Source organism: Bos indicus x Bos taurus, chromosome 24 (genome assembly GCF_003369695.1).
Source record: "Bos indicus x Bos taurus breed Angus x Brahman F1 hybrid chromosome 24, Bos_hybrid_MaternalHap_v2.0, whole genome shotgun sequence".
Classification (NCBI taxonomy): Eukaryota; Metazoa; Chordata; class Mammalia; order Artiodactyla; family Bovidae; genus Bos; species Bos indicus x Bos taurus.
Window position 1 is genome coordinate 26,236,743 of NC_040099.1, and position 13,850 is coordinate 26,250,592.

The 13,850-nt window shown below is 39.9% G+C and overlaps 1 protein-coding gene across 3 annotated transcripts in view; it reads left to right on the top strand.

Moving 5' to 3' along the window:
• LOC113882757 (desmocollin-2) overlaps positions 1 to 12,906 on the top strand; it is a 38,545-nt gene extending 25,639 nt beyond the window's left edge. For 2 of the 3 annotated variants that reach the window (XM_027525857.1, XM_027525858.1), the window contains exons 12-16: positions 4,245 to 4,472; positions 7,036 to 7,272; positions 7,658 to 7,785; positions 9,417 to 9,707; positions 10,377 to 12,906. In XM_027525857.1, the coding sequence (XP_027381658.1) occupies positions 4,245 to 4,472; positions 7,036 to 7,272; positions 7,658 to 7,785; positions 9,417 to 9,707; positions 10,377 to 10,574 (1,082 nt within the window). In that variant the 3' untranslated portion in view covers positions 10,575 to 12,906. Of the gene's footprint in view, positions 1 to 4,244; positions 4,473 to 7,035; positions 7,273 to 7,657; positions 7,786 to 9,416; positions 9,708 to 10,242; positions 10,289 to 10,376 lie in introns of all 3 variants that reach the window. The other variant, XM_027525859.1, reaches the window with a different exon arrangement.
• The last annotated feature ends 944 nt before the right edge of the window (positions 12,907 to 13,850 follow it).

The window sequence follows — 13,850 nt, forward strand, 5'->3', positions numbered from 1 at the left end:
AATGTGTAATGGGGTCTTTTCCATTCATTTCTTTTGAAGCTGGTCAGGGTAACTCCACGTATTTTTTTTTTTTAATATGAACTGAGATTGTACTAAAGTATGTTTATTGTTTATTTGTTTTTGCTCTTTACCTTTTAAAAAAATCTATATCAACTCATTCCCTTTGGACCTTCCCCACCCCACCTGCTTCCATATGAGAAATCTGTCTTCTGTGAGCACTGATCTCTGTTGCTGCTGCTGCTAAGTCACTTCAGTCGTGTCCGACTCTGTGTGACCCCACAGATGACAGCCCACCAGGCTTCCCCATCCCTGGGATTCTCCAGGCAAGAACACTGGAGTGGGTTGCCATTTCCTTCTCCAGTGCATGAAAGTGAAAAGTGAAAGTGAAGTTGTTCAGTTGTGTCCAACTCTTAGCGACCCCATGGATTGCAGCCTACCAGCCTCCTCCATCCATGGGATTCTCCAGGCAAGAGTACTGGAGTGGGGTGCCATTGCCTTATCCGACTGATCTCTGGGCTTATGCTAAATTCCTCTCTCCGGCTTCCCTACAGCTCTTGCTTCTTCCTCTTTTAAAAATTCTCCCTCAAGTCTTCAATGTCTCAACTTTTCCACACATTCCTCTCATATCGCTGTAGTTTTTAGTTGTACTGCCTTCCCCTCTTCTAAACATAGGTCTTTTTTAAGCTTTGAGTTCAGTTTCCTTTCTTGATCTAACCTCAGTTGGCAGTTTCACCCAGGTGTCTCCTCTGTGTAGTTGAGTTTTACATTTCTTCTGTTCTAAGATTCACAGTGTTGGGAGGAGGAGTGTGCTTTCAGATTTGTAAAAGCATTTAGCAGGAGAGTGTCATGCACATAAATTGTGGACCACCTTCCAGGACTTTTTTGAAATTGGTATTTACCCATATAGAATTGGAACCAGGACTTCTCAAGTGGCACTAGTGATAAAGAACCTGCCTGCCAATGCAAGAGACATAAGAGATGCGGGTTTGATCCCTGGGTTGGGAAGATCCCCTGGAGAAGGGCATGGCAATCCACTCCAGAATTCTTGCCTGGAGAATCGCATGAACGGAGGAGCTACAGTCCATAGGGTTTCAAAGAGTTGGACACAACTGAAGGGACTTGGCATGCACACAAGCTTATAGAATTATATTAATATTAGAAGGTGAGCATTACATGCATATACTCCAGTAAATAAAATAATATTATTTATTACTAACACATGAAGAACAGAGCTGTAAGACACTGAGTTAGATGTCTAAAACCTTTGGTTGACATATTCTATACCGATACTGATCACAGTGTGCAAAAAAAAGGTTTATTGAACAACTCTACACATTTCATGAAAGGGGAATTCAAGCATTTATTACAGTGGTAGAACAGCAAACACTGCAGAGGTCAATTTTTAAAGCCATTACAATTAATCAGATTCAGTCAGTAAGACGTGCTTTCACCTCTGTGTGTGGACCCAAATCGTGTTCTGCAATCCGTATTTTCAGAGAGATCAGGAAAACACCACGCAGCATGAGAACCAGGAAAATCTGAGGGAAGAGAGTATTCTGTCCTAATAGGAAAGTTTGTCAGGCAGATAAAATACATGTTTGCGTATATTCCTGCTACCTTTCTGTCTTTTTTTTTAGAGTTGTCCATAGTGAGAGGTAGTTGCCTTGTTTCTTGTATCTCATTTCTTTTCGAGTTCTCTTTTCTTCTTGCTGGACTGTATCCTTTACTAGTTCTTTCAGTGGTGCGATGTGGGTGATAAACCCTGTCAGTGTTATTGTTCTGAAAAATATTTCAATATCATCCTCATCTTTGATTTTGTCATTTGACTTGCTTTAAAATTTTGAGTTAACTCCTTCTTTCCCTCAGTACCCTGCAAGTGATACTCCATCGTCCTTTGGCATTTCTTGTTGCCAATGCTTATTTTAGTGTCTATTGTCTTTTTGTAGGTCATACATCCAGATAACTTTTGTAGTCCCTAGGTTATGTTCAGTATATAGTTTTAATTCAGTGTTTATGCTGAGAATTTAGTTTTATTCACCCAGCAGTGCAGTCAGATCAGAACATTAAAAAAAAAAAAAAAGTCCATGTTTTTCTTTAATTCTGGGATATTCTCAACCAGTGCTTCTTTAAATATTGCTTCCCTACCATTTTATTTATCCTTTTCTTCTAGAGTCCCTATTAGATGATTATTAGGTTATTTCTACTGGAATTTCGGCTGTCAATTGCATTCTTATTTAAACAGTTAACTTTATGTTTTTGAAGATAGTAAATATTCATGATTTGAAGCTATCTTGCATAGAGTGAATTAATCTTCTGATTAGTGATTTTGTTGGCTTTCCTTTAAACATTAACCTTGCTCATTCTGGAATTTTAATTTGCAGGATATTAAATAGGAGGTATTGACTTGCCTTCAACTTCAGACTTTTCCTCTATTCCACTATCAGTTCAGTTCAGTTCAGTCACTCAGTCGTGTTGGACTCTTTGTGACCCCATGAATTGCAGCACACCAGGCCTCCCTGTCCATCACCATCTCCCGGAGTTCACTCAGACTCACGTCCATCGAGTTGGTGATGCCATCCAGCCATCTCATCCTCTGTCATCCCCTTCTCCTCCTGCCCCCAATCCCTCCCAGCATCAGGGTATTTTCCAATGAGTCAACTCGCATGAGGTGGCCAAAGTATTGGAGTTTCAGCTTCAGCATCAGTCCTTCCAATGAGCACCCAGGACTGATCTCCTTTAGGATGGACTGGTTGGATCTCCTTGCAGTCCAAGGGACTCTCAAGAGTCTTCTCAACACCACAGTTCAAAAGCATCAATTCTTTGGTGCTCAGCTTTCTTCACAGTCCAACTCTCACATCCATACATGACCACTGGAAAAACCATAGCCTTGACTAGATGGACCTTTGTTGGCAAAGTAACGTCTCTGCTTTTGAATATGCTATCTAGGTTGGTTATAAGTTTCCTTCCAAGGAGTAAGCGTCTTTTAATTTCATGGCTGTAATCACCATCTGCAGTGATTTTGGAGCCCCAAAAAATAAAGTCTGACACTGTTTCCCCATCTATTTCCCATGAAGTGATGGGACCAGATGCCATGATCTTCGTTTTCTGAATGTTGAGCTTTAAGCCAACTTTTTCACTCTCCTCTTTCACTTTCATCAAGAGGCTTTTTAGTTCCTCTCCACTTTCTGCCATAAGGGTACCCCAGAGCAATTTTGTAGTTGCTTCCACCATGTCCTTTTCTGTGGCCCCCAGTTCAGCACCAGTTTCTTAACTTGACGGGCTATGGCTCCTGGCCCAGGATGACCCTGGAAATACAAGGGATCCTGTTGTGGGGTTGAGGTAGTGGCTGCAGGGCTCTGCCTGGTCTCCTCGCTCTCCTTAGGAGGGCAGCTTCGTATGAGACACAGCCCCAGGTTGCAGATGGCACAAGTTTATTTCATCCTCTTTTCCACTCCTCATAACCGTGCCCTCCTTATTAATAAGCAGAAAGAAAAAATAGTTTAGAGACACAAGTCCTGGATTTATGTTCACTTTTAGGCTTCACAACTGTGTTACTCATTTGTAGCCGGGACCCATGCCCACTTCATCTTCGAATCTCCCAGGTTTTCCACTGCAGTGCTCTGTACAAAGTAATTACTCAGTAAGTTTATTGACTGTATTGATAGATGGGTTCCTTAGGCTACCTCAGAGTGATTATTCAGGTTTGCAAGTGATTTCCCACTTCTGGGGTCTTTTGTGTGTTAAACATTCCTGTGTACTAATTTTGTTCTAATCTTCCACATGCATATCTTATGCCTTTTACCCGTTTTACTTTTCCTGCCCCCAAACCTTAAGTGCTTTCCACATGCCTTCCCTTTCATTGTGTCCAGAACATAGGTCTGTGCATGTGATCTCCCCCCTTGTCAAATCTCCTTGTGTTTTGACTATACCAGAAATGCCCTTTTTGGCCCTCTCTTCCTTCCTCTTTTGAAAAATCTGTCAAACCTCACCTCTACAAAAATTCCATGTCTATTGCAGCTTTTTAGTGAATGGGCGACAAATCTAAAAAGCAGTTATTTTCTGTACAACATCTTTGAAATGGATTATGTCTTTCTTTTAACGTAACTTAGCGATGTAACCTAGGACTGTGCCTGTTCCTGTCATTTCTATGGTACAAGTGCCTAATAATGTGTAATTTTCAATGTGTAATTGCCTAATAGAAACTCAAAAATCAAGAAATTGTATTTTCATATTCGATTTTCTAGATGGGAGAACATGTAATGGAGTCCTGGGGATTGTTCTTGAGGATGTGAATGATAACGGCCCAGTCATACGTCAGCGGACGGTGGTCATCTGTAAAACCGTCATGTCATCGGCCGAGATTGTTGCTGTAGATCCTGATGAACCCATACACGGCCCACCCTTTGACTTCAGTTTGGAAGGTGTTTCTGATTCAGAGGTACTTAGAATGTGGAGACTGACAAAGGTTAACGGTATGTATTTCTAAATGTAACTCTGTCGTTTTCAGCATCAAAATGTCTAAAATATAGAAGAATAATTTGCTGTATGGTAACCACCAACGAATGAACGTGAGTTTCTCAGCGTTGGTGTGGTGGGAAGAGCCTGTTTCTGGTCAGTCCTGTGCCAGGATTCCCTACGGTTTGCGTGAATTCTCATTCCCATGCTACACTGCTATCCCTCCCGCCCCGACCCCACCAGACTAGATCTGATAGAACCACTGCCAGGCTTGTGTGCCTCCCAGCCACACAGATGTTTCACATGACGGTGGTTTCCTTGGTCAGAAGGGAATCCCCATCCTTTGCAGGTGTGTTCCAGGGAAGCGGACGCTGAGGCAGTCTTTCTAGGCTGAATGTTTATCAAGGTGTTTCCTTGGCATCAGTATATGTGAGTGGAAAGAAAGCAGAGTGGAGCAAACAGAGAACTCAAGCTGCAGCTCAGGCCAAAGGACAGCCTTGACTAATGCATGAGTCATCTCCATTCCTCAATGGCCAATCTGTTCTGTGCTCTTTCATGACTCTGTCTGTGATTTGGGGTGCCCAAGGGGGCATGACCTTTGGCAGGAAGGCCCAGTCCCTGGTGGTGCTGATAGCCTCCCAAGTAGCTGGGACAATACATCCCTGATTGGGGGGGATCTGGGAGCACATCACGGTGTCCACTGTATTAAATCTTCTCTGTGCTGCGTTGACTTCTGACCATTTCTTATCTAATGTTTTTTTATGTGGGATTCTTCCCCCACTTGGTCCCAGTGTGTACTTCCGACTTTACCTTTGTTAAAGGTAAAGTTTAACAAAGGATTACCTTTGTTAAAATCCACGGTGACAAGAATGGCAAAAGCAAAAGGAACTTCTCTCCGTGCCACCGTTGCCTCACTCCCTACATCAGCTCATAACTTTCCAGCACGTTCTGTGTCTCCTGACTGCACAACCTGTGCACCATGTCCTGTCACTGCAGCTTTCATGACCCTAACCCTAACCTTCATCTACTGTAAACTGAATGGGGGTTGCCTTTAAAATGCCCTTGAATGGTTTTCATCCCCATGCTTTCAGTGAATATTTCTTGATTTCCTATTATAAATTGCTCTGTGAACTGACAGACAAAATTTTCAGTGTTTTTAAATAGCATTCCAGTGAGTCCCAGGTGGAGCTAGTGGTAAAGAGTGTGCCTGCCAATGCAGGAGACATAAGAACCATGGGTTTGATCCCTGGGGAAGATCCCCTGAAAAAGGGTATGGCAACCCACTCCAGTAGTCTTGCCTGGAGAATCCCATGGACAGAGGAGCTTGGAGGGCTATAGTCCATGGAGTCGCAAAAAGCTGGACACAACTGAAGCGACTTAGCATACCAATGAATGTGTATTTGAGAAGCAACCTTATATTTAGATGACCTCTCTACTTTGGTGTCATAATATCACATCTTTTTTATATAATGTTAAAAGAGGCAGTAATTAAAACAAAATTCCTACTTAGTACAGTGAAATGTTAACAGGATTATGTTGGTCAAAACTGTATTAGTTTAAAGTTTTGCTGGGCTGTGAAATAGTCCAAAGCCTGAAAAATGCTAAGTGAAGACTGTATCCTAAGGAGCCTTTAGGTCTCATTATGCTATTTACTCTTCTTGGGCATTCATTTATTCATATGTAAAATGGGATTATAGGGGGAAGTAAACAAGATAGGCAATCCAATAGACTGTGGTATGTTTTGGATCATAAATTTTGGTTTTGTTAGTCATATTATTATTTCTTACACATTCATGGACACCGGGTTAATCATGCTTTCCTTTAAAATTGACTCAATTCAATGATTTATTTTTTTACCCAAGTATTGAAGGTTTACATTTAGAGCATCAAATATGAAATAATAAAAATGTCACACTGGGCCAGCTAACTTGGGAGGATTATTCTTGGGCATGGGCATGTGTAATCTATATGTAAAGTAGTATATTTTTGGCTCTGTCCCCAAGACTGTTGGATTTTGATCTGGATAAAATATCCACTCTTGACTTAAAAAAAAACATCAAAAGCAAAAAATATAAGGTTGGTCCCAGTGTCTTATAGGATCATGAGAAGAAGTTCCAGCATATGACTGATGCCTTGATAGTAAGTTCATGGTTTGGCATAATATATGAAAATAAAGTAAGGAGAAACATCCGGAATTCAGACTATGAAATTCTCTGATGAATCGTGCATAAAAGAAGATACATTAAAATTAAAATTTTGGTCATATTAAAATTTTTTAAGATATGATAAAAGTCAATCTCTTAACAAATCTATTATTTGTGATAAGAAGGACTTGTGTATGGACAGATAAAATATATTATTACAAAAGCCAAAAGACGTTTATACAACGAGGCAGCATAAACAAACTTGTATATGATCAGAAAGACTTTGTCCATGCACACTTACAATCGTGTAGCAATTGTGCCATTCCCATTAGGAATATCCATGGTATGGAAATAATGCTGAATATCCTGTCACTAGTTATTTATGCTCAGGAGAAATCAATGGCAATCTATAAGTCATGGTTTTATTTCCTTTCAGATACAGCAGCACGTCTCTCCTATCTGAATGACCTCCGGTTTGGAAAATATACAGTCCCTGTCAGAGTTACAGATAGACTTGGCCAGTCACTCGTCACTCAGTTAGTGGTGATATTATGTGACTGTGTTACCCCAAATGACTGCAGCCTTCCGCCAGTTCCGAGGACTAGCAACGGAGAAGTGATACTTGGAAAGTGGGCCATCCTTGCAATATTGTTGGGCATAGCATTGCTATTTTGTAAGTCCTTTCATGAATTTAAAAGATAACCTTTAAAATAACTTTCAGGACACATTCTCAGAATCAACACTGTTATCTATGGCTGCTCATTTGTATATAGCTACGTTTCTATTTAACACACACATATTTAATTCTTATATTGAACGTGCATGTAGGTATCATATTAGTGCTGTTGTAATTGGTGCAGACATAAAATTTAACACAAGTGCAGCACTGAGCGTGTCCTTGTTTGTGGCATATCCATTTAAGGCAGGCTTTTCTAATGGATGCTGCTTTGACTCAAGCAATAATATTTATGTTTTCTGGAAAGTTGTTTTTCTATTTGTCATTATAAATTCATAACAATCTTTTATGATAAACCAAAGTCATCTCTCTTATTTTGCAGGTATCTTATTTACCTTGGTCTGTGGGGCTACTACTGGGGCAGACAAAAAGCCAAAAGTATTTCCGGATGATTTAGCTCAGCAGAACCTCATTGTGTCAAACACTGAAGCTCCTGGCGATGACAAAGTGGTAAATTGTCTTTTCAAAATAGGTACAGATGATAGGGAATTCCCTGGCGGTCAATGGTTAAGACTCTGTGCTTCCACTGTAGGGGGCGCTGGTTCAGTCCTTGGTCAGGGAGTTAAGATCCCTCCTGCCACGTGGCTCAGCCAAAATATTAGAATACATTCAAACAATAAATTTGCCTAAACAACTGTAGTGATCTTTTCTGGGAAAAGTTTTTTTGAAATCAGATAGCTTACAATATATAACATGTCATCAGTTGCAGGGGACAAATCAAATGACATTGATCCCATGGTGATATGTGGCATTTCAATTTGGCCATGTAATGTTACTTAATAGTAAAATCCTTTGGCATATTGTTATTTTTTCCCCCCCTATTTCAAGTGTGTCACTGCTTCAACTTTAAATCCTGTCTTTTTTATATATTGAAGCTGCCGGTTGTGCTGTAAAAGGGTTTCATTTAGTTATTCACGGATCATCAGCATAATAATTTTAATTTTTTTTCTGGCAGCAGCCATAAAATGACTACAGGCTTTGATCATCGTGGGAAGAACTTTAATGGAGGCTCTCAGCCTCTACTATGGGTTAGAGAGGAGCCTGTGGTCAAATATATGAAGCAATCATGCTAACAGGTGATTGCACTGCTTCAGCTTTGAGTTCCAGCCTAGTATGTGGATGAAGGAAAAAAATGAAGTGAAAGTCACTCAGTTGTGTCCAACTCTTTGCAGCCCCATGGACTGTACGGTCCATGGAATTCTCCAGGCCAGAATACTGGAGTGGGTACCTATCCCTTCTCCAGTGGATCTTCCTGACCCAGGAATCAAACTGGTGTCTCCTGTATTGCAGGTAGATTCGTTACCAACTGAGCTATGAGGGAAGCCCCAGTATGTGGAGGAACAAATAAATTCCCTACCAAAATGTAATTGATGATTAGAGCAGGAAGGATCTAGAAAACAAAAGGATGTTGGCATCTAGGAAGGTATTAGAAAAAATGAAACTTAGAGTTTCCTAGAGAAACATAACATGGAAAGTTAGTGTCCAGAGCTTTGGTGTTCTTACTTTCTCTGCTGATTTGTCTTTATTTAATTAGATGACAAGGATTTAGTTAATTAGATGACAAGGATTTAGTATTGCCGCTTTTTATGGCAACTTGTTATTTCTGTTAATTTTGTTTCAGTTGAAGGGAACTCAATTAGGCACTGAATAAAAATACCGATTATTATTTCTGTTTCTGTTCTAGTCAGGTGAAGGGAATGAATTTAAGCAGCGTTAGTCTGTGTGAGACAATAGTGTGGAATCCTGAGCCTGAGATGTGAGATGCTGGAAGGATTTCACAGATGAAGTTGTACAGTATTCTAAGAAGTTATTAAAAAAGGAGTACACATCAGGTTTTCTGACTTGTCTCAAGGCTCAGACCACTTGACATCTTGCAGTTGGCTTCCTGTATTGGAAGCTACCTAGTGAAGTAGTAGAATTAAGGTAGTTAGGTACCCAAGGTTGCCAAGACAGATTGAGTTCCAGCCCTTGGAATGCTTACCTCCTAGCACGAAAATTCATGGCATTATCTGCTTGATTTGTTCTTTTTCTCATTTTTTGTTTTTCTCTGTATTTCCCCAATGCCACCTGTTTTGTTCCAGTATTCCACAAATGATTTCACAACCCATGCTGTGGGTGGCTCCGCTCATGGAATTGGTGGCACCCTGGGATCCAGAGTGAAGAATGGAGGGCAGGAGACCATCGAGATGGTCAAAGGAGGGCACCAGACCATGGAGTCCTGCCAGGAAACCGGGCATGATCACACCCTGGAACGGTGTAAGGAAGGTGGACAGCACACTCTGGATTCCTGTAGGGGAGGACCAGTAGCAACCGACAACTGCAAATACACGTACTCCGAGTGGTATACTTACACTCAGCCCCGTCTTGGTGAAGTGAGTTTCCCATAAATCTGTTTTGCTTTCTTTTCAGCTTTCTAAATGATTATGAAATGATTATGATCTTGATTTTTCACCCAATTAATCTACTCATTAGAAATTTGATTTTCCTTAATTTTGGTTGAATTGCAATCAGAGGTTAAATGGGTATTGACTTTTCTTCCTATTTTGTTTGGTTGTTCATTCTTTCTGAAAGAATAAGATGATACTTAAATTCTTTTTCTCATGGCTTTGTGTTACCACTTCCCATCAGACAAATCAGGTCTTAGAGACCAACAGTGGAATCCGAGGCAACTCCAACCTGCAGTCACTCTGCCTATCTGGGAAAGCTTTGAGCCACATGCATTCGGGTTCACTTGTACGAATGCATTTCACATTAGCCATAATCTGGAAAGGGAAAACAATGATAACTTAAAACAAATGCTTGCATACTTGCTGCCACATGTGTGACTTTTAGAAACCTGCTATGTAGTGAATTAACTGATGGTGTGATTTATGATACAGACCAATCATGTGCATTTTTTATACGTAGGAATCCATTAGAGGACACACTCTGGTTAAAAATTAAACAATGAAAGGTAAATCAAAGCAATTATTTTTATGCTAGTAAGTCTTGGTGTTTAAAATAATAATAATAAAATATGTTGTGTTTTATCCTCTTGGCAGAAGGTCCAGCAGTGTGATCAGGATAACACCCATATGCAAGCTCAAGACTATGTCCTGACCTATAACTACGAAGGAAGAGGATCGGCAGCTGGATCTGTGGGCTGTTGCAGCGAACGACAAGAAGAAGATGGGCTTGAATTTTTGGATCATCTGGGACCCAAATTTAGGACACTTGCGGAAACATGCATGAAGAGATGAGTGCCTTCTAGATGGTCTACAAAAGCCAATGGGTTTATCGTCTTTTTTTGTTTTTATAAGCTAAGATTTTTTTTAAACATAGAAGATGCTATATTGGGGGCTTTTCCCCTTTATTTTGTTGGGATCTCTTTAGCCAAATGTGCATTCACCGAGGGATGCTGTAAATAGCTACACAAATTTCCTGGCTTTTTCATATTGTTTAATTACTTACTGCCACCTAAGGACACCTGCAGATAGACAAGAAAGTCTGCGTTATTGTTTACATTTGGGTATAATGACAGCAACCAATGTATAGTGCAATACAGTGTAAGGAATTCATGTGTATATCATAGACTACTTGAAGTAGAACCAAATGGAAAATTGTAGAGACCTTGCTCTAATGTAATCTTCAGTTACCTGATTCATTAATCATTTGTATGGTACTTAAAGACTGCTGTTCTCCTAAACATTCTGAAGTGTTTATACTGCATTCTTGATGTTGTCTTAGTCTTGTAACATGACCTGTCTTCATAAAGCAAGTGTTGACTGTTATTCTAATTCCATTTTGGTGGAGTTTAGTTTCTACCTTGTATTCTTTGTGAAATCTGGCACTGAATTACACTTGCTCTTTTATTCACCTTCTCCAAACATTTACATTTTAAAAAATGCTTCAAGAGTGTATTTTTATTTCTGTGAGGCTTTGGTCTTTGGTCTCCTCGGCCCCGCTCTCCAGCGCCCCCTCGGCCTCTGTCTCTCGCCTTCCCTCTGCTCCCTTCGTTCCCTTCTCCCTCTCTCTCTCTGTCTCTATCTTCTTTGTGTTCTTAAAAGTTTTTATTTGGGCCGGAGAATCTAAATATAGTTAAGAGCCATCTCTCTTTCCTCTCGTATGAAGTTCTGTGTTTCTCTTTTATATAAGCACCTATATATTCTTGGCTTTTCTTAAAATCAATGTAATGTTGATTTTATTGTTTGAACTGTTTTGGTGCTTGCTTCATTATCTTCTCTACAAAGACCCTTTAATTTTGTCACTAAATTGTAGAAATGTATCATGCTTTTATTAGATGCAGCATTTTATGTTAACAAAAGGAATACTGTAATTAAAATTGGGATGTGGGCATTTAGTATATAATAGTATATTTGTTTGGTTCTCAGTTGCTCAGTGGTGTCTGACTCTTTGTGACTGCATGGACTGTAGATGCCAGGTTCCTCTGTCCCTGGGATTTCCCAGGCAAGATTACTGGAGTGGGTAGCCATTCCCTTCTCCAGGGATCTTCCCCACCCAGGGATCAAACCTATGTCTCCTGCGTCTCTTGCATTGGCAGGCAGATTCTTTACCACTGTACCACCTGGGAAGCCCAGTAGTATATTTATAGTTCCTTATTGCAAAGATCCAGTTTATAAATGCAAAATAGTGATGGTTTTTGAAATAAGCTTTGAAACGCAGGGATCTTGAAAGCTGTCTAGGAATAATATAGCTTTTTAGATGAGATGGCTAGTTACATCTATGTGTTTGTAAAGTTTTTTTTTTTTTAATATTATAAGAGTAAAGTTTTTAATGAATGTAGAAGTGGTTCAAACTGTTTAAATTTTGAACTAATAAGACAAAGTTAAACTTAATAGCTAACCAAATTCCAGGCTAGGTTTCACAGCTGATTTCAATCAATGAATTTTCTATCTATACTAACCACTGGACATTTAAAAATATTTCTAATATTTAGAATAGTTAATAATATGCCTGCTTTTGGATTCACAAGATTGGCTTATACCAATTATTTTTAAGAATTAACATTGGGTAGTTTATTGAATAATCTGTTTATCTTTTCAATAGTTTCATTGCTGCTCAGTCAAAAATACAGTTTCTCAATATTATTTATAAAATTCTTGTCCATGACTAGTTATGATAAAGTAAATCAGGTAGTTTTAAAAATCAGTGTGTTTGTTAATCATATGTCTGATATGAGCTTATGGGATGGTGTTTTTCTTAAAGAAGTGGTGCTCTTTTAGAATCCTGTTCTACACATTTTAGAATTTTAGAGGTTGATTTGGAGAGGTCTTCGGTTGTTACCATCACATTTATCTAATTTTACTGTTCTAAAGACTGTGATGCTATGGAATGTTGGTGAAGTTGCATTATTTCTCCATGTCTGGTTTTCTTCATCTAAAATGGGGGATAATAAATAGAACTCCTTTTCTAGGGTTCTCCTGGGGTAGCTGTAAGACATTTGAATAAAAAATGGTTTTTAAGCATGAAAGTCACTCAGAGTGGTCCACCCAAAAGGCACTCCTAATAGAACTAAACAATTTTAAATAAGTTGCATTAATAACCCATTTCATGTTAACAAAAATCAATTAAGAGAATAAGATAATGGAAGGATTGTCTTTGTTGTTGTTATTTTGTTTTTCACTTTTGAATATCTGTCAGCTGAGCATATGTTTCTCTGTAATGATGATCCAGTGACTGAGTCTTCTATTTCCAGTGTTTCAGAACACACACTGCAAAGACTGCTGAAGTATCTGCAAAGGATTGCTTTGTTGCAAATAATATGAAACTTTGTTCAAATTGGATGGAAAGAAGAACATTCACTTCTTAAAATGGGCACTAATTCTGGACCCCTGGGAAAATTACATGTGCTTAAGACTCCTCCTTCAAGCTTATTCTTAGCTGTTCTTCCAGCTTCTTCTGCTAAGGAATGGTTTTCCTCAGAGGCAAGCAATTGCTTGCCTGGGAGTTTAAGACTCTGGTATTCGCCCGTGGTAACCTAAATGCAAATACTCCAGAAAGACTGTCTTGATGCAAATGCCCAGCCCCTCCCTTATTGGCTGTGGGATTGGAGAAGTCACTCAGACTTTGAGTCTAGTTTCCTCATTTGTATGACCTGTACTGAGGGTGTTGGAAGAGTCTACATGGGTGGTAAGTTGCTTCAGTTGAGTCTGACTCTTTGCAACCCCATGGACTGTAGCCTGCCAGGCTCCTCTGTCTGTGGGATTCTCCAGGCAAGAACACTGAAGTGGGTTGCCAGGCCCTCCCCTCCTCCAGGGACTGAAAGAGTCTGCTTCATAGTTGTCAGAATTAAAAGAAATTCATGAAAAGACCTGGCACCAAGTTAGCCCTCAATATATGTGTTGGGCTTCCCTGGTGGCTCAGATGGTAAAGAATCCACCTGCAATGCTGGAGACCTGGGTTTTGATCCCTGGGTTGGGAAGATCCCCTGGAGGAGGGCTTGGCAACCCACTTCAGTATTCTTGCTTGGAGAATCCCCATAGACATAGGAGCCTGGTGGGCTACATTCCATGAGG